This window comes from Oncorhynchus nerka, linkage group LG22 (genome assembly GCF_034236695.1).
Source record: "Oncorhynchus nerka isolate Pitt River linkage group LG22, Oner_Uvic_2.0, whole genome shotgun sequence".
NCBI classification, from domain to species: Eukaryota; Metazoa; Chordata; class Actinopteri; order Salmoniformes; family Salmonidae; genus Oncorhynchus; species Oncorhynchus nerka.
In genome coordinates, this window is record NC_088417.1 from 49,446,709 (window position 1) to 49,473,079 (window position 26,371).

General features: G+C 42.3%; 1 protein-coding gene across 23 annotated transcripts in view; it reads left to right on the forward strand.

Moving 5' to 3' along the window:
* Positions 1-26,371, forward strand: part of dlg2 (discs, large homolog 2 (Drosophila)) — a 367,048-nt gene that overhangs the window by 266,039 nt on the left and 74,638 nt on the right. For 22 of the 23 annotated variants that reach the window (XM_029627161.2, XM_029627167.2, XM_029627160.2 and 19 more), the window contains 3 exons: positions 16,822-16,875; positions 21,262-21,312; positions 23,139-23,263. In XM_029627161.2, coding sequence (XP_029483021.2) covers positions 16,822-16,875; positions 21,262-21,312; positions 23,139-23,263 — 230 coding nt within the window. Of the gene's footprint in view, positions 1-2,822; positions 3,412-16,821; positions 16,876-21,261; positions 21,313-23,138; positions 23,264-26,371 lie in introns of those variants that run through there. The other variant, XM_029627177.2, reaches the window with a different exon arrangement.

The window sequence follows — 26,371 nt, forward strand, 5'->3', positions numbered from 1 at the left end:
GATCTGGAAGAGACTGGTTGTCGGGCAGATCTGGAAGAGACTGGTTGTCGGGCAGATCTGGAAGAGACTGGTTGTTTGGCAGATCTGGAAGAGACTGGTTGTCTGGCAGATCTGGAAGAGACTGGTTGTCTGGCAGATCTGGAAGAGACTGGTTGTCTGGCGGATCTGGAAGAGACTGGTTGTCTGGCACTTCTGGCGGATCCTGGCAGACTGGCGGCGCTGGGCAGACTGGCGACGCTGGGCAGACTGGGAGCACTGGCGGCGCTGGGCAGACGGGGAGCACTGGCGGCGCTGGGCAGACTGGGAGCACTGGCGGCGCTGGGCAGACTGGGAGCACTGGCGGCGCTGGGCAGACTGGGAGCACTGGTGGCACTGGGCAGACTGGGAGCACTGGCGGCGCTGGGCAGACTGGCGACGCTGGGCAGACTGGCGACGCTGGGCAGACTGGGAGCACTGGCGGCGCTGGGCAGACTGACAGCTCTGGCTGCTTCATGCAGACTGACAGCACTTGGCAGACCTCTGCAGACTGGCAGCTCAGGCTGCTCCGAACAGGCAGGAGGCTCCGGCAGCGCAGGAGAGGATACAGGCTCTGGCTGCGCTGAACAGGCGGGAGGCTCCGGCAGCGCAGGAGAGGAGACAGGCTCTGGCTGCGCTGAACAGGCGGGAGACTCCGACAGCGTAGGAGGGAAGGAAGGCTCTGGCTGTGTTGAACAGGCGAGGCGCACTGAAGGCCTGGTGCGTGGTGCTGGAACTGGTGGTATTTGATCGAGGACACGCACAGGAAGCCTGGTGCGGGGAGCTGCTACCGGAGGACTGTTGTGTAGAGGTGGCTCTGGATAGACCGGACCGTGCAGGCGCACTGGAGCTCTTGAGCACCGAGCCTGCCCAAGCTTACCTGGCTCGATGCCCACTCTAGCCCGGCCAATAGGAAGAGCTGGTATGTGTCGCAGCTGGCTCTGCACCCGCACTGGAAACACCGTGCGCTCCATAGCATAACACGGTGCCTGCCCGGTCTCTCTAGCCCAACGGTGAGCACAGGGAGTATGCGCAGGTTTCCTACCTGGCATAACTATTCTCCCTTCTAGCCCCCCCAATACATTTTTTGGGGTGACCTTCCGGTTTCCAACCGAGTCGCCGTGCTGCTTCCTCATACCTGCGCCTCTCCGCTTTAGCTGCTTCTATTTCCTCCTTGGGACTGCGATATTCTCCCGGCTGCGCCCAGGGTCCTTTACCGTCTAATTCCTCCTCCCATGTCCAAATCTCCAAATGGTGCAGTCTCTCCCACTGCAACTGTTCTTCACGATTAACAGGGAGAGTAGGCTCAGGTCTGACTCCTGACTCAGCCACTCTCTCTCTGCGCTTTCCCCCGTTACTTTCCGTTTTCGCTCTGCGCCGCCGTGCTTTCCTTTTCGACTCCATTCGTCTATAGCCCTCTTCGCATTGCTGTAGGGAATCCCAGGCGGGCTCCTGCACTCGCTCTGGATCGGCCGCCCACCTGTCGATTTCTTCCCACGTAGTATACTCCATGCTTCTGCTGTCCATAACGTCGTCCTTTAGCTCCTGCCAGTTTACACGCTGCTCGGTCCGTGAGTGGTGGGTGATTCTGTAACGTTAGTAAAACGTTAGCCTACCCAAACTTATAACAAAAACACAAAATACAATGACCAAGGCGTGACACTTAGCTGTTGTGGAAATTGACCCACAATGTGTTTATTTTCTGCATCTACATCATATCGCGGAGTCTACCTTTAATCTGTTGTGAAATTTCTAGTAGGGTTTTTGTGGTCGGCTGGTTTTCAACAGCTGTGCAGTAGTAGATGTCAGTGTGGGGCATTAATCTTATCGAAAAGCAGCTGGATATTTTAGCCTGAGCGGTTTAGCATCAATTACTCCATCTAAAGCCCTTCGCTTGTGATTAAATCTGACGCTGGAATAAAAAAATAGACATTTCATTGAATAAGGAAGTGCCAGTGACCTTATTCTTGCCAATGCATGAATCATTTGGCCACCTACTTAAATTCTATCAATCATGGAGTGTGTTGTGGTTGGTCATTGATTAATAGGCCACATGCCTTGTGCTGAGACACATTTCAATCTCCACAATGTATTGTCATTGTCCAAAGGACAAGAAGAACACATTTTTCTTTATTACCATTTTATGAGATAGCATTTGAAAATCCTACAATGCCATGCAGTCTACCGTATGAATTACAGTTATACACAGAGAAATATGTATCATTAAAACTACAAGTGACAATGATTCAATCTGGGTTTGATTCGGTCCATGTGTTTCTTGGTGGAGGCGGTTAAGAGGTAGGAATGTTATCAAACCCAGTTAGAAACTCAAGTGGCGAGAAAGACAGAAGCATCTGTAATTGAAAACAGAGAGGCTGTCTCCACCTGAACCAATTTGTAGTGCAGGCTCTGGTCTCAAATTCCCAGCTGTGCGGAGCATAGATTGCTTCTGCCTGGATTTGTGGATGCCGTCATGTTGTGCTGCAGGTTGAGTCATCTATTGACAAAGAGCTACCAGCCAGCCCATGGCCAGCAACGCAAAAGATCCTAGCCAGCCCCTTCTCTCTTTGCTCATCTCTGCTTGTCTCTCTCTCTTTTTCTCTCTCTAATTCAGCTTTTCTTTCTCTCTCTCTAATTCAGCTTTTCTTTCTCTCTCTCTAATTCAGCTTTCCTCTCTCTCTCTCTCTCTCTCTCTCTCTCTCTCTCTCTCTCTCTCTCTCTCTCTCTCTGTTTCATCTCTGCTCTTTGTTATTCTTCCACCTTCTCCCTCTGCCCCTGACCAACCCTTATCTCTCTCTTTCTATATCTCTCTCACACACACAGCTGCTGCTTGGCTGCTGCTGCTGTTGTTGCCTCTCACTTTCCTATCATGCCTGTTCTCTAATAGAAGTACAGGCTCTCTGTCACCACTCACTCACACACATGCACACGCACTCTCTCTCAGAGCAGGGAAACACACACACACACACACACTACCAACTTAACAGTGTCGTTTGTTAATTTATCGTTAGAGGAGTCGAGCATCACCTCCCTTGTTCACAGAGCACGGAAGACAAGAAACCTTAAAGAGAGAGGGAGCAAGGGATTGCACGGGGCAGGATAACTGCTGCCTACCTGAACAAACAGCAGAGCTGCTTTGTGGAGATGGACCGAAGGGGTTGTGGAGAGGTGCCGTGCTATTGTGGATGGCAGCAGCAACCGCCCCAGGGATACCACTATGGCTCAGCCTCAGAGGGTGCTACTCTGCCCCGGCAGAGGGGCCGTCTTATGGCTACCCACTCTGAAAGCTCTTGGAGAAGCCCAGGACGCTCTGTGGTCCGTGCCAAAGGAGGCAGCTGTGACCTGTGGTCCGAATGCGGCTGTCCGCAGAGTCAGAGCTGGCAGGACCACTACCAGGTAACCAACCATTCATGCATTTTGGTCCAGATCAGAGCAGCTCTAAGGGGACCATTAGGGTGACAGGATTGAGAAGGGATTTTGTTATATAGCAGTATAGGAGCAAGGGTTAGGTTTGTGTGTGTGTGTGCGTGTGTGTGTACGTGTGTAAGAGTTTGTGTTCCCCTTGGCGCCGTATGGGAGGGAATGAGTTGCCGTCTCAGCAAACCCACTCACGGGCTAAAGCCGAGGTGCTGAATTTGGATTATAGCTTTCGTGTGTAATCTTCAGGGTTCTTGGTTGACGGCTGGGAGCTGCATAGAGCTGGAGAATTTTACAATATTAAGTAGCTATGCCAATATGCCAACAGGCATTGTCTTAACAAGAGGACAAAGCCTAAACTAAATGCAACTAGGATGCATTTTAATTCAGACATTCATCTGAATCATTATTCTGTTTTACTGTGTTTTCTAAAAACGAGACTTCTGTGAGATTTGCCTCAGAGAGTGACACAAGCTGTAGGCAGATAGGTGGGACCTTGAGCTTGGTTCAGTTTAGTTTTTCCCCACTAATGGTTAGAGTTTGGGGAGGGGAAGCTGATCCTAGATCTGTACCTAGAGGAAACTTCACCCCAGAGCAGGCAGGCGTCACATCTAAAATGATGTGTGAGTTGATGATGCCCTGTTCAAAAGATGCACTCTTGCATAATATGTGAATGTAGCAATGCTTTCTCCTCCCAGTCCATTAGCTTGGTGATGTTAAAGTGGATAGCTGTACTCAGCAAAAAAAGAAATGTCCCTTTTTCAGGACCCTGTCTTTCAAAGATAATTCGTAAAAATGCAAATAGCTTCACAGATCTTCCCATGCTTGTTCAATGAACCCTAAACAATGAATGAACATGCACCTGTGGAACGGTCATTAAGACACTAACAGCTTACAGACGGTAGGCAATTAAGGTCACAGTTATGAAAACTTAGGACACAAGAGGCCTTTCTACTGACTCTGAAAAACACCAAAAGAAAGATGCCCGGGGTCCCTGCTAATCAGCATGAACGTGCCTTAGGCATGCTGCAAGGAGGCATGAGGACTGCAGATGTGGCCAGGGCAATAAATTGCAATGTCCGTACTGTGAGATGCCGAAGACAGCGTTACAGGGAGACAGGACTGACAGCTGATTGTCCTCGCAGTGGCAGACCATGTGTAACCACACCTGCACAGGATCGGTACATCTGAACATCACACCTGCGGGACAGGTACAGGAAGGCAACAACAACTGCCCGAGTTACACCAGGAACACACAATCCCTCCATCAGTGCTCAGACTGTCCGCAATAGGCTGAGAGAGGCTGGACTGAGGGCTTGTAGGCCTGTTGTAAGGCAGGTCCTCACCAGACATCACCGGGCAACATGGGCACAAACCCACTGTCGCTGGACCAGACAGCACTGGCAAAAACGTGCTCTTCTCTGAAGAGTCAAGGTTTTGTCTTACCAGGGGTGATGGTCGGATTCGCGTTTATCGTTGAAGGAATGAGTGTTACAACGAGGCCTGTACTCTGGAGCGGGATCGTTTGGAGGTGGAGGGTCCGTCATGGCCTGGGGCGGTGTGTCACAGCATCAACGGACTGAGCTTGTTGTCATTGCAGGCAATCTCAACGCTGTGCGTTACAGGGAAGACATCCTCCTCCCTCATGTGATACCCTTCCTGCAGGCTCATCCTGACATGACCCTCCAGCATGACAATGCCACCAGCCACACTGCTTGTTCTGTGTGTGATTTCCTGCAAGAGAGGAATGTCACTGTTCTGTCATGGCCAGCGAGGAGCCCGGATCTCAATCCCATTGAGCACATCTGGGACCTGTTAGATCGGAGGGTGAGGGCTAGGACCATTCCCCCCAGATATGTCTAGGAACTTGCAGGTGCCTTGGTGGAAGTGTGGGGTAACATCACACAGCAAGAACTGGAAAATCTGGTGCAGTCCATGAGGAGGAGATGCACTGCAGTACTTAATGCAGCTGGTGGCCACACCAGATACTGACTGTTGCTTTTGATTTTAACCCCCCCTTCGTTCAGGGACACATTATTCCATTTCTGTTAGTCACATGTCTGTGGAACTTGTTCAGTTTATGTATCAGTTGTTGAATCTTGTTATTTTCATATAAATATTTACACATGTTAAGTTTGCTGAAAATAAACGCAGTTGACAGTGAGAGGACGTTTCTTTTTTTGCTGAGTTTATCCGTGATACACTGTGAAATAGTGTGTTTGCACGGCTCGTGTGCGTGTAGGCCCGCGTCTTTGTGACTGAAAATCTTGTCGCCAGAGTTCATTGACTTACGAAAGTGTTTTTAAAGATTTTGGATGAAAATGTTCAGATCTCTTTGGCAAAAATGTGTTTGGTAACCTCCCCGGTTTCTGAAATAAGACTTTTGGGAGAGTGTGGACAGAGGCTCAGGTGAGTAAGTGGGCAAAACAAACACACACACACACACACACACACACACACTATTTGGACTTTGAAATATGAACGTATTTTGGCATTTTTAATGGGTCCACATGAGTCATTGATATAAATAAATATTATTATTATACACAGATAATAATCACAGAAACTGCAGCATTATTTCTTGGGCTGCTTTGTATTTAGACTTTGGCAAGCCTGCTATCTGCACCATAAGCTTTTTTGCATGTCCTAACATCATTTTAAATCTCAACTTCTGAATGAAACCATATCATGTCATTTCATGGTATTGGCAAACAGGGTTCAATGTCTTTTGCTCCCAGGTTCACTATTGTAGTGTATTGACCAAGGTTATTAGAGAGAGGAATGAGACTATTTGTGGTTCTCAGTTCGTGAGAGGAGAAGTGGCACAATCCCAGTGAGTAAAACTGTCTGAAAAGACATAATTTCATTAACATAATTGGTTGAAATGATGTATTTTCAACTATACTGAACAAAAATATAAATGCAACATGCAACAATTTCAAACAATTTTACTGAGTTACAGTTCATATAAGGCAGTCAGTCTATTGAAATAAATAAATTAGGCCTTAATCTATGGATTTCACATGACTGGGCAGGGGCACTTGGGAGCCAGGCCCAGCCAATCAGACACAAAAGGGCTTTATTACAGACAGACATACTCCTCAGTTTCATCAGCTGTCCGGGTGTCTGGTTTCAGACGATCCCGCAGGTGAAGAAGCTGGATGTGGAGGTCCTGGGCTGGCGTGGTTACTAGTGATCTGCGGTTGTGTGGCCATTTGGGCATATTGCCAAATTCTCTAAAATGACGTTGGAGGCGGCTTATGGTAGAGAAATTAACATAGAATTATTTGGCAACAGCTCTGTTGGACATTCTTGCAGTCAGCATGCAAATTGCACGCACCCTCAAAACTTGAGACATCTGTAGCATTGTGTTGTGTGATAAAACTCCACATTTTACAGAGTGGCCTTTTATTGTCCCCAACACAAGGTACACCTGTTTAATGATCATGCTGTTTAACCAGCTTCTTGATATGCCACACCTGTCAGGTGGATGGATTGCCTTGGCAAAGGAGAAATGCTCACTAACAGTGTCACGCCTTGGCCATAGAGAAGCTTTTATTCTCTTTTTTGGGTAGGCCAGGGTGTGACTAGGGTGGGCATACTAGTTTATTTATTTCTATGTTTTCTGTTTTTATGGTTTGGCCGGGTATAGTTCTCAATCAGGGACAGCTGTCTATCGTTGTCTCTGATTGGGAATCATACTTAGGCAGCCTTTTTTCCTTTGTATTTTGTGGTTAGTTGACTTTGTTAGTGGCACTATAGCCCTAGTAAGCTTCACGGTCATACCCTCATTCTTTGTTTTGTTGGCGACATTGACATAAATAAAGGAAAATGTACGCTCACCACGCTGCACCTTGGTCTGGTCATTTCCATGACGACGTCCATGACAAACAGGGATGTAAACAAATGTGTGCACAAATTTCAGATATTTTTGTGCAAATTGAACTTTTCTGGGATCTTTGATTTTGGCTCATGAAACATGGGACCAACACTTTACATGTTGTGTTTATGTTTTTGTTCAGTATAGTAAAGTGTCAATGTTGGAGTTGCCTATGGGAAAAATCTGTCCAAAACAGTGTCAGATCTGACAGTCAGTTTTTGGGTTGTTTGGTTGTCTATCTGTCATTGACAGATAAGGCACTATGCCATAACATAAAAATTCAGACCATAATAAAAAATATGACTTCCCAATTCCAAATACATAACCAATCTTGGCAATTACAATGGGATCATGTGTGACGTCTAGTAAAGGTTTGCTTTAAACCTTTATGCAATGCATGCTTATTGGTCCGATGAATAATGTTTGTGCAACCGTAGCACGACTGAAATTGCCATGGGGATGTGTGCCAAGAGCAAATAATGTCGGAACATCCATCAACAGGGCTACAGGATTTCAATGAGGCAATGCAGCACTCTGGTTTTACTAGAGTTTCCCGTTGATACATGGAGCTGAACAGAGAATAGTTGCATCCCAAATGGGACCTTTTTTCTCTGTATCACTTATCTCTCATTTGCTATATTGTCCTCTCCTCTTTTACTGTGCTCCACTCTCATTTCATCTCTACTCCTCTCTCTACCCCTGAATCCCAAATCACCCCCTACCCAGCAAACTAAAAATGGATTCTGTGAAAGCTCCCAGAACATTTCTTAGGTTACGGCAAATGTTTTCATAGCACAAAAACTGTCTCGCTGTGCTGATGATTATACAATGTTTAAAGCATTCGCCTGACATTGCAGGAACGTTCCAGAACACATTCGGTCAGTTTTCTAAAGGTACCCAGAATATTTCATTAGGTTGTGGGTACAGTCTGGTGGGAAAATTGTGGGGACATCATATTTTTTATGACACATTTCTTCAGGTTGGAGTAACTTTGTGGTGATATGACGAGATACGGTTTGTTCCCAAAACACAAACCTGTCCAGTTGTGCTGATAATTACAATGTTTCTATTAGGTTGGAAAAAAACATTCACCTGATGTTGTAAGAACGTTCCCAGAACACACTGTGTTATGTTATTTAAAAGTTCCGAAAATATTTCTGTAGGTTGTGGGAACATTGTGGAGATATGACACGAGATCTGTCCAGTTCTTCTTCCAGACATTCTTGTAATGTTTGTTTATGTGTGCACAAAACATTCCATCAATGTTCTTTGAATGTTATTCCTATGCTCCCAGAATGACAAAGTTACATGTTGAACAGCCCATTAATGTTTCTTTAATGTAACAACAATCCATGTAGAAACACATTATGGCAAATATTTGCAATCACATCACAATGTATTAGACATTTATTGTACATACACTACTGTTCAAAAGTAGTGGGGTCACTTAGAAATGTCCTTGTTTTTGAAAGAAAAGTAAACATTTTTAATCCATTAAAATAACCTCAAATTGATCAGAAATACAGTGTAAACATTGTTGATGTTGTAAAGGAAATTGTAGCTGGAAACGGCATTTTTTATGGAATATCTACATAGGTGTACAGAGGCCCATTATCAGCAACCATCACTGCTGTGTTCCAATGGCACATTGTGTTAGCTAATCCAAGTTTATCATTTTAAAAGACTAATTGATCATTAGAAAAACCATTTGCAATTGTTAGCACAGCTTAAAACTGTAGTGCTGATTAAAGAAGCAATGAAACTGGCCTTTAGACTAGTTGAGTATCTGGAGCATCAGCATTTGTGGGTTTGATTACAGGCTCATGATGGCTAGAAACAAAGACTTTCTTCTGAAACTCGTCAGTCTATTCTTGTTCTGAGACATGGAGGCTATTCCATGTGAGAAATTTCCAAGAAACTGAAGATCTCGAACAACGTTGTGTACTACTCCCTTCACAGAACAGCGCAAACTGGCTCTAACCAGAATAGAAAGAGGAGTGGGAGGCCCCGGGGCAACAACTGAGCAAGAGGACAAGTACATTAGAGTATCTAGTTTGAGAAACAGATGCCTCACAAGTCCTCAACTGGCAACTTCATTAAATAGTACCCGCAAAACACCAGTCTCAACATAAACAGTGAAGAGGCGACTCTGGGATACTGTTTGGCATCTGTGTTGGCTCTAAGATAATTTACCACCAGCTGTCTCTGTGCTGTGGTGGGCCCGAAAACCAGATTGGAATACAGAAATACAGTTGGCACTTAAATTATTTAGCTGTTTGAAAACCAATTTCTCCAGAATTTTGTTTAAGAATTAGGTTAGAGATTGGCCCGAAAATTGCTAAGAGCTGAAGATTCTAGATTACTTTTCTCCAGAAGGGGATTCACCATATCAGTTTTTAGTGCAGTGGGGAAAATGCCTGTGTACAGGGATTGAGGTTTGGGTCGCTGAGGGTTGTTACTAACTCCAAAGCGCTCACACATCACTGTACCCGAGAGTGGGTTGGCCTTCCTTAGTTCATCGGAGATTAAATCAGTGGTACGTTTTTATTTACAAGGCCATATTGAGACAGCTCCAATTACAACTATTGCCTCCGCTCACATGATTGTGTTTTGTTGAGGCCGGTACAAAGCTAGGGAAAAAAGCTTTCCAGTTCTCTACCCCTTCTGGTTGGAATGCGCTTCAAAAGGTCCTGAAATTACACAGGCTTGTCCCTTTAAATTAGTTGAAAGCTAGCCTAAACACTATGATGGAAAATTAAGTGGGGGGGCTGTCAATGTTTGGAACCCTAGTGGCGCCACACGTTCCCAAATCATCTTGCTGTTCAATGTGTAAATGTATGTCTTTTTTTAAACTGTAGTGCTTTGTGTTTTATGTTGTAAATGTGTCTACAACTTTGTGTGCTGTATTTTGGCTTTTTGTGTGCTGTATTTTGGCTTTTTGTGTGCTGTATTTTGGCTTTTTGTGTGCTCTATTTTGGCTTTTTGTGTGCTCTATTTTGGCTTTTTGTGTGCTTTATTTTGGCAACATTTTGTTGCGGCAGTGTCCTAAAAACATGACTGTTAAATTGTGTTATTACATTACCTGGAAACCTAATGAGAATGTTCTGTGGTGGTTGTTACACATTTTGTGCACAAATTGTTTGTGAACGTTAGAAGAACATTCTAAGGATATTTCATTAAAATCAGTTTCTACAACAACAAAAAAATAATCAAAAACACTATTTGAATGTTTTGGGGATGTTACCATCCTAATGTAAGAAAACCCTAACTAGAACTTAATGGGAATCTTAGCTAATGTTCTGGGAAGGTTCCCTGTTTGCTGGGTAGACTCTCCTCCCCGGGCACTCCTGAAGGGATTGGATAGGTGTAAGCAACATAGTACTTATTTCACCTTGTCTTCTGATGGGCTTACCCCTATCCAGGGGGGCAGCAGGTATCCTAGTGGTTAGAGCGTTGGGCCAGTAACCTAAAGGTTGCTAGATCGAATCCCCAAGCTGACAAGGTAAACATTTGTCGTTCTGCCCCACTGCTCCTAGGCCGTCATTGTAAATAAGAATTTGTTCTTAACTGACTTTAGTTAAATAAAACATGAAAAAAAGTCAAATCCAGGAGGGACTACATTGATTTGGGACTACCTTTCTCTCCCCCTCATCTACCTCCCACCATCATTTAAACCATTCTCCAAGACCGACCACAACTTTCTTTCCTTTGCCGCAACCTTGATGTTTCCCCCTCTCTTAATAATCTCTCTCTTGTTCTCCTTCTCTTTATCTGCTTTTGTTGTTGACTGTTTTTACATGTGAACAAATTCTTGTAAATGATAGATGTGTTACTTCTACGCATGGTGCACTACACATAGATTCGCCCTTAAATTATTGAGCAAAATGAACTGGAGCACGATGGCTGCACTGAGAAATTGGAGTACATGGTTCTCAACATCCCATACTAAAGTAACAGCTTAAGATATGTCTGACAGGATAAAAGTTTCCCCTTTGTTATGTTTTGATCAGCACCAGTGGTGCTACAGTGCCTTCAGAAAGTATTCACATCACTTGGCTTTTTACACATCTTGTTGTGTTACAGCCTAAATTTCAAATAGATAACATTTTGATTTATTTTGTCACTGGCCTAATGTCAACGTGGAATTATGTCTTCTGAATTTTTGACAAATGAATTAAAAATGAAAAGTTGACATTTCTTGAGTCAATAAGTGTTGAACAACTTTGTTATGGCAAGCCTAAATAAGTTCAGGAGTAAAACGTTTTGAGTTGCATGGACTCACTCTGTGTGCAATAATAGTGTTTAACATGATTTTTGAATGACTACCTCATCTCTATACCCCACACATACAATTATCTGTAAGGTCCCTTAGTCCAGCAGTGAATTTCAAACACAGATTCAACCACAAAGACCAGGGAGGTTTTCTAATGCTTCGCAAAGAAGGGAACTTATTGGTAGATGGGTACAAATAAAGAAAGCTGACATTGAATATCCCTTTGAGTATGGTGGTTATTAATTACACTTTGGATGGGGTATCAATGCACCCATTCGCGACAAAGATACCGGTGTCCTTCCTAACTCAGTTGCTGGAGAGGAAGGAAAACTCTCAGGGATTTCACCAGGCCAATGCTGACTGTAAAACAGTTACAGAGTTCAATGGCTGTGATAGGAGAAAACTGAGGATGGATCAACAACATTGTAGTTACTCCACAATACTAACCTAAATTGACAGAGAGAATAGAAGGAAGCCTGTACAGAATAAAAAATATTCCAAAACATGCATCCTGTTTGCAACAAGGTTTTAAAGTAATACTGCAAGAAATGTGACAAACCAATTCACTTTTTGTCCTGAATACAATGTGCTATGTTTGGGGCAAATCCAATACAACACATTACTGAGTACCACTCTCCATATGTTTCAGCATAGTGGTGGCTGCATCATGTTATGGGTATAATTATTAAGGACTGGGGAGTTTTTCAGGATAAAAAATAAACCGAATGGAGCTAAGCACAGGCAAAATCCTAGAGGAAAACCTGGTTCAGTCTGCTTTCCACCAGACACTGGGAGATTAATTCACCTTTTAGCATGACAATAACCTAAAACACAAGGCCAAATCTACACTGGAGTTGCTTACCAAGAAGACGGTGAATGTTCTTGAGTGGTCGAGTTACAGTTTTGACTTAAATCTACATGAAAATCTATGGCAAGATCTGAAAATGGTTGTCTAGCAATGATCAACAACCAACTTGACGGAGCATGAAGAACTTTGAATAGAATAATGGAACATTTACACAATCCAGCTGTGGAAAGCTCTTAGAGACTTACCCAGAAAGACAGAACTGTAATTGCTGCCAAAGGTGCTTCTACAAAGTATTGACTCAGGGGTGTGACTACTTATGTAAATGAGATATTTCTGTTTTTCTTTTACAATAAATGCGCTCCCATTTCTAAAAACGTGTTTTCACTTTGTCATTATGGGGTATTGTGTGTAGATGAGTGAGAATCTTTTGTTAATTTAAGCCATTTGGAATTCATGCTGTAACACAACAAAATGTGTGTTACAAGAGGTATGAGTACTTTCTGAAGGCATTGTAAATGTTCATGTACGTTATTTGCCGAGGAGTGAAAGGCTAAATCATTGGCAGCATAAGTGGTTGAAATAGTGGTTGATATATTCTGCTACATTGTGCAGTCAAATATAAGAAGTTGCCTGCATCCCAAATGGCACCATATTCCATATAGTGCACAACTTTTGACCAGAGCCCTATGGGAGCCATTTGAGATGCAGCCGTCTTCAGCAGAAACATTTTCACATTTCATCCCCAACTAATCGTCAGTAATCCACAGAGAGTGGCTTGGTGACATTGCCAAGTTATTGCATGTTTTATACATTTGAGGTGGAATTCCGATAGCTAAAAGGGTTCTTATGCAATACAAATTGTACCCTATTCTCTATGTAGTGCAGTACTTTTAAATAGACCCGGATGGAACCTGTTCATAATATGTGCACTTTAAAGGGAATAGGGTGCCATTTGGGACGTGGTATTAGCCTTGTAATTAACAATGCTCTGTGCATTGTAGTTATTAACACCTAATTAACCCCAGATGTAGATCAGACTCGGCTCCCCACAGTGAATCCCGATCAGTCCCCTTTCTTGTAGGTTCAGGCTCTTTTTGAATTCGTCTGTCCTCTGTTCCTCGCATCATCTCTCCTTGCGTCCTTCTCAAAACACATTGGAGGGAGGGACTTTGGATCATATCCTCCAATACGGTTGACGAGGAGGTGAGGAGATGGGATGCAAGGAATCACAGGAAATGTAGATAGGGCCTCAGACTTAATATGCTTCTCTGAAAGAACTGATGTCAGTGTGCACCATTGTCAAGAGAGGAAGACAAAAATTGGTTGGAAATGCAGTCACGCAATAGTACAGTGTCTGTACCCGGTATGTACTGCATGTATTCAGCTGTGTGCACATGACTTATACTTGCACACATGCTGAGTACCAAGCTAGTGTGTGTGTGCGTGCGTGTGTGTGTGACATTACGATGAATATTGCATGGGGAAAATCTAGCTCCTCACTCCTCCCTTACACATAGTGTAACCTAGACCAGTGTGGTTTTATGGAGTCCCCAAAAATTGTCAGCATTCAAGTTTACAACATGGAGCACTTGCAGTACAAAGCAAAAACTCTTACGATGATGCATGTGTTTTGCATCATATGAGGCATTCTGCATCATAAGTTCTTTGTCTGCAGTGAATGCTTGACTGACTTGCACAATTTTGGGGGGGATTTTATTAACAGTGAACTAATTAACAACATACATTGAGTCTAGTATTCCTGGTAAGGCATAAAGGTTTACATTCATTTTCTGCCGATTAAATATGAACTGCCTTTGAATAATAATCATAATCCTGAATAGCCCCTCAATTGATTTCTTTGAGTGCTGCTCATTTAAATGCACTCAAATCAATCTTCCCCTCTCCCTTTCTCTTTGCACACGTGCATGCACACATACACACATGCTCTCTCTCTCTCGTCCTTCCTCTCCCTGATTGAGAGAGATTGTGTGGTTGAGAATCTATGCAGTCAATTAGCAGCAGTGCATTGTAAGCAGAAAGTGTCTCAATCAGAGATATTGATTTACCCACAAACACCATTCTGCGTCAAACACACACACACACACACATCCGTCTACCTGCTCCAAACAATTTGTAAAAATATGAAGGAGCTTTGTTTGATGGAAACATCGAAAGGTTTAGTAGAAAAGGCTGAAAGACACTGGAATCACTTGCCGGAGCCAGCCTTTCCCTTTCAGGGCATTCTGTAAGAGTGAGCACCAGAAAGGCTATTGGAAGATAATGTGGAGCCATCTTATTGCTTAGAAGTATCTGGCTGTCAAAGACCTGCAAATACAGTGCATTCAGAAAGTATTCAGACCCCTTCACTTTTTCCTCATTTTGTTACGTTACAGCCTTATTTTAAAATTAATTCAAAAAATGCTTTCCTCATTCATCTACAAGCATTCATCCCCATAATGACAAAGCAAAAACAGGTTTTTAGATTTTTTTGCAAATTTATTACAAATAAAAAACAGATACCTTGTTTACATAAGTATTCTGACCCTTTGCCTTGAGACTTGAAATTGTTCTAAGATTCGTCCTGTTTCCATTGATCATCTTTGAGCTGTTTCTACAACTTGATTGGAGTGATTTGGAAAGGCACAGACCTGTCTATATAAGGTCCCACAGTTGACAGTGCATGTCAGAGCAAAAACCAAGCCATGAGGTCGAAGGTATTGTCCATAGAGCTCTGAGACATGATTGTGTCGAGGCACAGATCTGGGGAAGGCACCCCTGTATTTGGAGAGTTTCTCCCATTCTTCACTGCAGATCATCTCAAGCTATGTCAGGTTGGATGGGGAGCGTCGCTGCACAGCTACCTTCGCCCTAGTGTGAGGTTCCTGAGCTCTCTGGAGTAGGTTTTCATCAACGATCTCTCTTTACTTTGCTACGTTCATCCTCTTTCCCTTGACTCTGACTAGTCTCCCAGTCCCTGCTGCTGAAAAACATCCCGTCAGCATGATGCTGCCACCATCATGCATCACCGTAGGTTTCCTCCAGACGTGACGCTTGGAATTCAGGCCAAAGAGTTCAATCTTGGTTTCATCAGAGTGTCCTTTAGATGCCTTTTGGCAAACTCCAAGCAGGCTGCCATGTGCCTTTTACTGAGGAGTGGCTTCCGTCTGGTCACTCTAATATCTCTGCAGCACATGGTGGAGTGCTGCAGAGATGGTTGTCCTTCTGGAAGGTCACCTCCCTGACCAAGGCCCTTCTCCTCCGATATCTCAGTTTGGCCCGGCGGCCAGCTCTAGGAAGAGTCTTGGTGATTCAAAACTTCTTCTATTTAAAAATGATGGAGGCCACTGTGTTCTTGGGGTCCTTCAATCCTGCAGACATTTTTTGGTACCCTTCCCCAGATTTCTGCCCCGACACACAACGGACAATTTCTTTGCGGACATGGCTTGGTTTTTGCTCTGGCATGCACTGTCAACTGTGGGACCTTTATATAAACAGGTGTGTGCCTTTCCAAATCATGTCCAATCAATTCAATTTACCACAAGTGTACTCCAATCAAGTTGTAGAAATATCTGATTGATGATTAATGGAAACTGGATGCACCTGAGCTCAAGTTCGAGTCTAATAGTATAGGGTCTGAATACTTATGTAAATAAGGTATTTATGTTTGTTATTTTTAATACATTTGCAAACATTTCTAAAACCTGTTTTCATTTTGTCATTATGGGGTATTGTGCGTAGATTTGTAAAAAAAAAAAACAATATATTTAATCCATTTTAGAATAAGGCTGTAACCGGCCTCCCAAGTTGCGCAGCGGTCTAAGGCACTGCATCGCAGTGTTGCGGCTTCACTACAGCTTGGATTTCGATCCCAGCCTGTCCTTGCCCCATAGGGCGGCGCACAATTGGCCCAGCGTCATCTGGGTTAGGTAATGGTTTGGCCGGGGGGCTTGACTTGGCTCATCGTGGTCTAGCGACTACTTGTGGCAGGCCGGGTGCCTGCAGGCTGACATGGGTCGTCAATTGAACGGTGTATTCTCCGACACTTTGGTGCGGCTGGCTTACGGGTTAAGCGAGCAGGTTTTTAAGAAGCGCGGTTTGGGGGGGTCATGTTTCGGAGGACGCCTCTTCTGAGCCCGTTGGGGAGTTGAAGCGATGAGACAAGTTCGTAATCACAAAATTGAGGAGAAAATGGGGGTAAAATTTGAACTGTAACGTAACAACATTTGGAAAAACTCAAGGGGTCTGAATACTTTCCGACGGCACTAGCGTCTAGAGGAAGGCTCTGGAATTCTTCATGATACAGGGTGAAGTCACCACATGATCCAGAAGCTGTCCTTTGGATCCATTTATAGAAAGTAGGACACTGGTGGGTCCAGGCTTCTCTTGCTTTTTCTTATCTTTCCCTCCCCCTTTTTCTCTCTTTTTCAGGCGAGTCCCGCCCCAATAATTGTCAACACGGATACTCTGGAGTCTGTACCTTACGTGAGTTCCTTTTTAAATTTTCGGCAATTGATTTTATTATGTTTAAGTACGAACGGCATATATTTCCATGTGGATTGATTCGAGTGCAAGATGCAACTTCATGCAACCCTATACCCACTTTAAGTAGTCTTTACAGGTAAGACTTTTCAGCACTGGTTGTCAATGGCCGAACGTTATATTCTTAAATATTTATCTGGAACACAACATACAGCGTATGGGTAAAAACAAATAAGGCCACTATTGTGAATTATTGATAGTTGTTATAAATAAAACACCAACACAGGACCACTGATTTGTACAGCCCAAAAGCCAGCATTTTGGTTTGGCATCAGAACTTTTCTCTTAACAGATATTTATTATTGATGGTTTCTATTTTTTGGCACTGGGACTCAAAACGTCCTTCAAAAAGCCATTTGGACACAATTTGGAGTGAGATGCTAAATTAATGAGTAAGAGTTAGGGTGAAAATAAAGTATCCCAACTAGAATATTACTGATTACTGCACCTGTACATAGCCCATCTATAATTTAGCCCAAACAACTACCTCTCCCCCTACTGTATTTATTTATTTTGCTCCTTTGCACCCCATTATTTCTATTCTCTACTTTGCACATTCTTCCACTGCAAATCTACCATTCCAGTGTTTTACTTGCTATATTGTATTTACTTCGCCACCATGGCCTTTTTTTGCCTTTACCTCCCTTATCTCACCTCATTTGCTCACATTGTATATAGACTTATTTTTCTACTGTATTATTGACTATATATTTGTTTTACTCCATGTGTCGAACTGCTTTGCTTTATCTTGGTCAGGTCGCAATTGTAAATGAGAACTTGTTCTCAACTTGCCTACCTGGTTAAATAAAGGTAAAATAAAATAAATAAAAATAAGCCATAACAGGCAACATTCGCACTGAGCTAAAGGCTAGAGCTGCCCTTTTCAAGGAGCTGGACACTAATCCGGACGCTTATAAGAAATCCCACTATGCCCTCTGACGAACCATCAAACAAGCCAAGGGTCAGTACAGGACTAAGATTGAATCATATTACAGCTCCTCTGATGCTCATCGGATGTGGCAGGGCTTGCAAACTATTACAGATTACGGAAGCCCATCTGCGAGCTGCCCAGTGACACAAGCCTACCAGATGAGCTAAATGACTTCTATGCTCGCTTCAAGGCAAGCAACACTGAAGCATGCATGAGAGCACCAGCTGTTCTGGACGACTGTGTGGTCACTCCCTCCGTAGCCGATGTGAGTAAGACATTTTAACGGGTCAACATTCACAAGGCCGCAGGGCCAGACGGATTACCAGCATGCGCTGACCAACTGGCAAGTGTCTTCACTGACATTTTCAACCTCTCCTTGACCGAGTCTGTAATACCTACATGTTTCAAATAGACCACCATAGTCCCTATGCCCAAGAATACTAAGGTAACATTCCTAAATGACTACCGACCCGTAGCACTCATGCCGGTAGCCATGAAGGGCTTTGAAAGGCTGGTCATGGCTCACATCAACACCATCATCCCAAAACCCTAGACCCACTCCAATTCGCATACCGCCCCAGCAGATCCACAAATTATTCAATCACACTCCACACTGCCCTTTCCCACCTGGACAATAGAAACACCTATGTGAGGATGCTGTTCATTGACTACAGCTCAGCATTCAACATCATAATGCCCACAAAGCTCATCACTAAGCTAAGGACCCTGGGACTAAACACCTCCCTCTGCAACTGGATCCTGGACTTCCTGACGGGCTGCCCCCAGGTGGTAAGGGTAGGCAATAACACATCTGCCACGCTAATCCTCAACATGGGGTCACACAGGGGTGCGTGCTTAGTCCCCTTCTGTACTTCCTGTTCACCCACAACTGCGTGGCAAAGCACGACTCCAACACGATCATTAAGTTTGCTAATGACACAACAGTGGTTGGCCTGATCACCAACAACGATGAGACAGCCTATAGGGAGGAGGTCAGAGACCTGGCAGTGTGGTGCCAGGACAACAACTTCTCCCTCAACGTGTACAAGACAAAGGAGCTGATCGTGGACTACAGGAAAAGGTGTGCCGAACAGGCCCCCATTAACATCAACGGGGCTATAGTGGAGCGGGTGGAGAGTTTCAAGTTCCTTGGTGTCCACATCACTAACAAACTATCATGGTCCAAACACACCTAAACAATCATGAAGAGGCCACAACAACACCTTTTCCTCCTCAGGAAACTGAAAAGATTCGTCATGGGGCCCCAGATCCTCAAAAATGTATACAGCTGCACCTTGAACTGCATTGTTTGTTAAGGGTTTGTAAGTAAGCATTTCACGGTAAGGTGTTGTATTCGGCACATGTGACAAATAAAACTTGACTTGAAATTTGATTTGGGGAAGTTGAAGTTGATGTTGTGGCTTGGACTTTGAGCAAATTCTTGGACTTTAATTTTCTAGGACAAGACAGGATAAGATTGACCTATGATCTAGAAATGAATCAAGTCCTATGGGTATGTTCATGTGTTATGTAAATTGTTACATGATGTTTTTACATATTTACACTGCTAAAGAAAGCAGATACAGTATGTTCGGGATCAACCTAAAACTTGAATAGTCCCTGTGAAATTGATTTGTCCAAATAATCAGTGATGCAAAGACCAGCTCGTCAGAAGAATTGTCTTGTAAGCCTCATATCCTATGTTCCAGACAGACGTTGGGGGTGATTATTATTATAAAGGAATGGAAGACACTAATACAAGACTACCATGACAAAGGTTAGGGAGTAACAAGCTACATGTAACTGATTACAAAAAAAACTAACTGTAATCCGTTAAATTACCAGCAAAAAGATTGTAATCAGATTATAAATTATCACTTATAGGATTACTTTTAAATTCAGAAAGAATATGCAGATTTTTTTCTCTCAATGACATTCAAATCAGCATTGAAAAAAGGCACAAGTTTAAGTTTGTTCCACCTGAGTGAGTCTGACCACAAATCAGAGACCACAATGATGACACACCAAATGCAGGAATAGGCTTTTGTAGGCTATAGCTATGTCTTCCAATGGTGCGACTGCTGTCGGCATCCAAAGATTATACATTTAATTTGAATATACGCTTGGAGGTAAGGACGACAGCAGTGGTGTAGCCTACGGGCGATATGGATCACTTATTATTGATATCTAAATAGGGGTAGATGTAACATAGTAAACAAAAACCCTGGATACTCAAATTAGTATGATATGTTACTTTTGGTATGGTATGTGTTAATTTGTGGATGTCCATCATCCATTTCGTATTATATGTTACGAATTACAATTTGTATTGATATGTTACGAATGACAATTTACTAACGTTAGCTATGTGGCTAGTTGGCTAACGCTAGCTAGGTGGCTAGGGTTGGAGATTCAGGTTAGGTTTAACACCCACCCACCCATCCATCACCCCAACACAACCGCAAGTAACCTTCTGTCTTATGCAACCATACCCAACGTAACTTATTATACTAATTTGAGTCTCCCGGATTTCCGTTTACTATGTTACGTCTAGTCTAGAGACCAGGCTGGTGTATTTGAACCCAATAATGGTTGAATTGAAGAAGTTTTGAACTGCCTGTAAATCATTGTTTTTCGACCAGTGGACACAGCCAGTGCATAGTGTGGAATAAAGTTTGAGGGAATTCGTCCCTTCTCAACTCCTCTGTGGTATTGTGCTCCACATACTGTAAAAAAAAGTTTAATTTAAAAAGACCATGAGTGGTGGTTTTATTTCTCAATCTAATTTGTGTGGATACAAAAATATTGTCCATAGTACTAACAGACACATGCTCAAACTCATACACTTTTAAAACTCTTAAACAGCTGCAAATGATCTAGATATCAAAGTGTCCATTAGGCCTATAATACAGCAGGTGGCATTCATATTCTTGAAGACCAAGGGGTATTCAATTAATGGGAATAACTGGAGATCTGACAGACTTAGTTTTGTAAAGATATAGCCAAATTGTATTTTTATTTTATTTGAAGTAGAAAGCAATGGGTTAGAAGAAGCCCACATAACCCATAAAGTCAAATGCAACATCCATTTATGGCCAGCTATGCAAACTCTAACATTGATTTATCCTGCTATAGATGTCCATCAATTGGGAATATTTATTTTCGTAATACCTCTTAAAATCAAAGTAATCTAAAAGTAACTAAAATCAATCAAATTACGTTACTGAGTTTGGGTAATCCAAAAGATACGTTACTGATACATTTTGGACAGGTAACGAGCAACTAACAGATTACATTTAGAAACTACCCAACCCTGACTATGCTCACACGTCTGTAAATAGGAAACTAAGTAATGTACTGGGTATACATAATTGATTTTAGATTTTGTTTTCCCACAGGTGAACGGGACAGAAATTGAATATGAGTTTGAAGAAATCACGCTAGAGCGGGTGAGTTGATGAACACACGATCTGAAAATACTCTATTTAAACTCTATTTAAAATGACCGGGAGAGGACATAACAGTCATTTAAATTGAACGAGGGATGGCATATCCTGTCTCATGCTCATCTCAGACATGTCCCATAAAGGGCTTCATAAACTAGGAAGTGTAATCGTTGAATGTGACAGGCAGGATAAGTTAATAGGCCAATATGTTTCAAATGATATTGACCCCATACACCTGTTACGGGAGGAATAGAAAAACAAGAAGCTAACTGATACTATTTTGAAGCTGCTGGAGAAGCTAGATGACTCCACAAACTGAATAACAGAATAACAAACTGTGATTGCGTCACCATTTTTATTTCAAATTGATGCATGAAGAGGAAAGCCTGGGGTTACTGTGCCTTTGACAAACTTAAACAGGAACCCGTTTTACTTTCCACTAAAGCTAATTGATCTTAGCCAGACAAGCTAGAGTAGCACAAACATCCAAGTCCTGCGGGTATTTTGAGCAGGCCGGCCCTTAATTGGGACATAACATTTGCATGACAAAAGCCAGGGCTAACATCCCCAAGGCTCAGTGTCCAATCAGAGGCTTAGCTTGGCTGCTGAATTACATTTTGACAGCTAAAAAACAAGGATCCTTGTGACCTGAAACAATAAACTACAATAGGAAAAGGTCCGTTCAGCCAAAGGAAGTGATAATTCATCCAACAGCGGAGGTGCTTCACTGCACAGCTCACCCTTTGACGGGCAAGAGCAGAAATAAACAGGGTGGCTTTAGAGTGGCTCATGCTGACTCTGCATCTGTGTATTCAGGCTTCACCTCACAGGACCCTTTATCTATGCACTCCACTTCCATTGCCCTATCTAGCCAATGGGCTTTGATTATGTGTGCACTTGAGTGAGCTAATTCCCTGATTTTCCAGAAATCCTGGTTAATCTTGGTTTCCTGCTTATTCCCACCGAATTCCGGCCAACTGGGATTTGGGAAGAAACTGTGAATTTCTTGAAAGTTCCCGGAATTTTGCAACCGTAGACCCTACTCCCATCAGCTAGCAATTGAATCAAAGCATCCACATTCATTTTGTAAACGCGTCGAGGGGGATATGGCTCATAAAAATGATAGAGCTTTGTTGTTGTACACAGAAACAATGTCTTTGAGAATTCTGCTTTCGCCTCTGTATTATAGTTATGAAGTCATCTTCTGGGGACTCCATTGCGGTCAAGCGCAAACTTGAAAATTATACCAATTATACAAATGAATCCGTACGAAAATGAAGTTCATAAATGTATATTGTCAATTCACTTTTTTCAAACTTAAAGCTAAATATGAACTCGTATTAGATGTTTATTCAGGCATTATATAACGTTTTGCTATGAATGTATGTTTTCAGACATACAGTATGTCTAGTATACTCTGTCAGACATTACACTTGATGCTAACACTTCTCCTCACTTTCAAATAGTACACTTAGGAATGATATTTATTTCACTATAAAACGTGTTTTCAGACATATTTCTTGTACTCGAAAATACTAAATTGGTCCTAGTTTCTATTATGTTGGGGTCTTGTATTATGCAAATTAGATAGTTTGTTGAATTCTGGGAAAACATGCTCCTGCAAGACAATAGCTAAATTGTCAAAGGAATTTTTAAACGTAGAGTTAGTTATGAACTTAACATTTTAAGTGTGTGACCCACGAAGCTAAACAGATATTGTATTTTTTATGTTGGATGTAATTTAGGATAGTTTACAGGTTAGCATTATAAGGAATAGAAGTGTAACATTACTGCTAGATGTATTATTCATTGTTCCTCATGCTCTACAGGGGAACTCAGGGTTGGGCTTCAGCATAGCTGGAGGGACAGATAACCCCCATGTCGGCGATGACCCAGGGATCTTCATCACCAAGATCATCTCTGGTGGCGCGGCAGCAGAGGATGGCAGGTTAAGGTGAGTGCTATAGATCGAGCCCTTTTACAACTGAAATCTTCCCTGAAGACATTGAGTTGGCAAATAGCTCTGGTATAAATGCTGTCAGAATGGATGGCTCGAGGACTCTCATCTATCATTGGAACTAAGTATATTTGTGCCATGTTTTGAAGGCTTTATCCTATAACGGAAAAGCTGGAAGGGTTGTTTTCAGATTTTTCCCGAAATGTTATCTTACTTCGAGAGCTGTTCTTTTTTTTTCCATTTTTTTTTTTCACCTTTATTTAACCAGGTAGGCTAGTTGAGAACAAGTTCTCATTTGCAACTGCGACCTGGCCAAGATAAAGCATAGCAGTGTGAACAGACAACACAGAGTTACACATGGAGTAAACAATTAACAAGTCAATAACACAGTAGAAAAAAAAGGGGAGTCTATATACATTGTGTGCAAAAGGCATGAGGAGGTAGGCGAATAATTACAATTTTGCAGATTAACACTGGAGTGATAAATGATCAGATGGTCATGTACAGGTAGAGATATTGGTGTGCAAAAGAGCAGAAAAGTAAATAAATCAAAACAGTATGGGGATGAGGTAGGTAAAAATGTGATCTCTGTTCACATTGTCTTTGTTCAACGGTAACTCTCCATGGGATTGCATTCATTCCAGAAACTATCTCGAAACACCTCTATATAAATCTCACATGTGGTACTACATACAGCAGACTCCAGGTAACTGCCAAAATAAAGTCAGTAAATGAGGGATACAAAGTATATTGAGAGCAGGTGCTTCCACACGTGTGGTTCCTGAGTTAATTAAGCAATATAGACAAAATTACATCCAACATAAATATACCATTTCTGTTTAGCTTCACACACTTAGATGTTAAGTCCACCACTGACTCTACGTTTAAAATACATTTAGAGATTCTCTTGCAGGAGCATATTTTCCCAGAATTCCACATACTTTCTCATTTGCATAATACAATTTATTATTATGTTTTTAAGATGTGCACAGAGATTAGTGGAAAAGGCCTACTCTAGAAGACATGATGGGTTTTGACATCGTTTAAGTATTATAGTTAGGCACACTCCTCTTGTGGTTACTTATTCACTTCACCGTCTGGGGGATTGTAGCTTAACATTAATTATTCTAAGCATCTTCTTGCTCTTGCGTTTTAGCTGAATGTAAATAGGAAATACTCAAAGGCTTTGCTCTGGGAGCACTCTACATAACACAGGGCTTTTGGGATGCTTAGAGTACCACATAGTTAGTAAGATGACAGGGTAAATTAAAGGGGAAGTTCAGGATTTTACAACTTGATGTTAGATGGTTCCTCACCCTGAAAGTAGGTTTGGTGTTCTTTAAACAGCCACTTTTCAGCTAGCTTCTGCATTGCATTGCTTTCTCTTCGGGGGTTTAGGCTGGGTATCTGTAAAGCACTTTGTGACAACTGCTGATGTAAAATGGGCTTTTTAAAATAAACAAGACTGATTGAGTGACTAGCCACATCCAGCTAACAATCAATGGAAGTGGTAGATGCAATCACTCTCTTTTTTAATGGACAAATCACCTTGAAGTATCATCAAAACACATATGGAGTTGATTTCAGTTGATTTGGCGATGAAAGTGACAATGATATTTTAAGTTCAGCATAAAATCCCTTTTTATGGTGTAAACGTTTTGCTATGGTGTGCGCTAATGAATACAACCCAGCTGTATCATAAATCAGACCAACCCAGCAAAATCAGAAGTGTTAAACTCATTGTAGTGTTAATTTGAACACTTTTACGGTGTGTATATCAGAGTATCGGAGCGGAGCATGCCTAATTTGCCGCCTTGCTATGTTGTTGTCTTAGGTCTCTCTTTATGCAGTGTCGTCTCTCTTGTCGTGATGTGTGTTTTGTCCTTCAGTTTCTTGGCAATTTCTCGCATGGAATAGCCTTAATTTCTCAGAACAAGAATAGACTGACGAGTTTCAGAAGAAATGTATTTGTTTCTGGCCATTTTGAGCCTGTAATCAAACCCACAAATGCTGGTGCTCCAGATGCTCAACTAGTCTATTGCTTCTTTAATCAGAACAACAGTTTTCAGCTGCTGCAAAAGGGTTTTCTAATGATCAATTAGCCTTTTAAAATTCTAAACTTGGATTAGCTAACACAACATGCCATTGGAACACAGCGAATTTGGGGCTGCAGTTAATTGTTTTGTGAGCGTGGAATGTTTATTGTCAGAGTGGTAGGAAAGGACATTGCGTGGGATTTGAGTGATGAGTGGGATTTCTAACTGCTCAACTCCGCTCACATAATCTGGTGTATATGCATCCACACTCAACAGAATGAATTTCACACTTTCAAAAGTGTGAACTAATAGGCATTACACTATACACTACTGGAGTTAACTCATAGGCATTTCACTCTACATTGGCGTGAACTAATTAGTATTTAATTTTACAGTGGAGTGAAATATAATGAAATGGTATATGGTGTAAAGACTAATTTGTATATTTCCCAGGGTGCCTTTTCTTTTTGAGTGATTTGTAGAGTTACCATGTATTTTTTAGTAACCCAGACATGGTTGTGGAATTATCATTAAAAGTATTCAAATTAAACTATGACAATTTACATTACATATATCATAAGGCTTTACTTTGATGGCCTAGTTTGAACTTAACTCGGTGTAAGGAAACTCCTCATTTACAGGCCACATCAGGCCACAACTCCTCATTTACAGGCCACATCAGGCCTGCATTTACAGGCCACATCAGGCCTGCAAGTCATTATGAGGGCTTGCAACGTGATGTGTAATTCCTATTGGAATCCAGACAGAGTTAGGATATCAAGCAGTTGTAGTTTTTATTCACTTGTAACCGATATTCAGAATGACTGTCAGGATAATGGAAATGGGTAAAGGAGACTACCTTAACCATTTAACCTGGAACAACCATTTCAGTAAAGGTGCAATACATCTAACTAACTGATCGGATTAGTTAAGAAAACTATATGTTATTTATCTTTGTGTAGCACAAGTTTAATCAATCAATCAATGAACATGCAAAAACACAGACTAAAAACAATCCTAAAAAAGCTACCTGCAGTAGAGCATGCTGGAAAATACGTTAATGATGGGC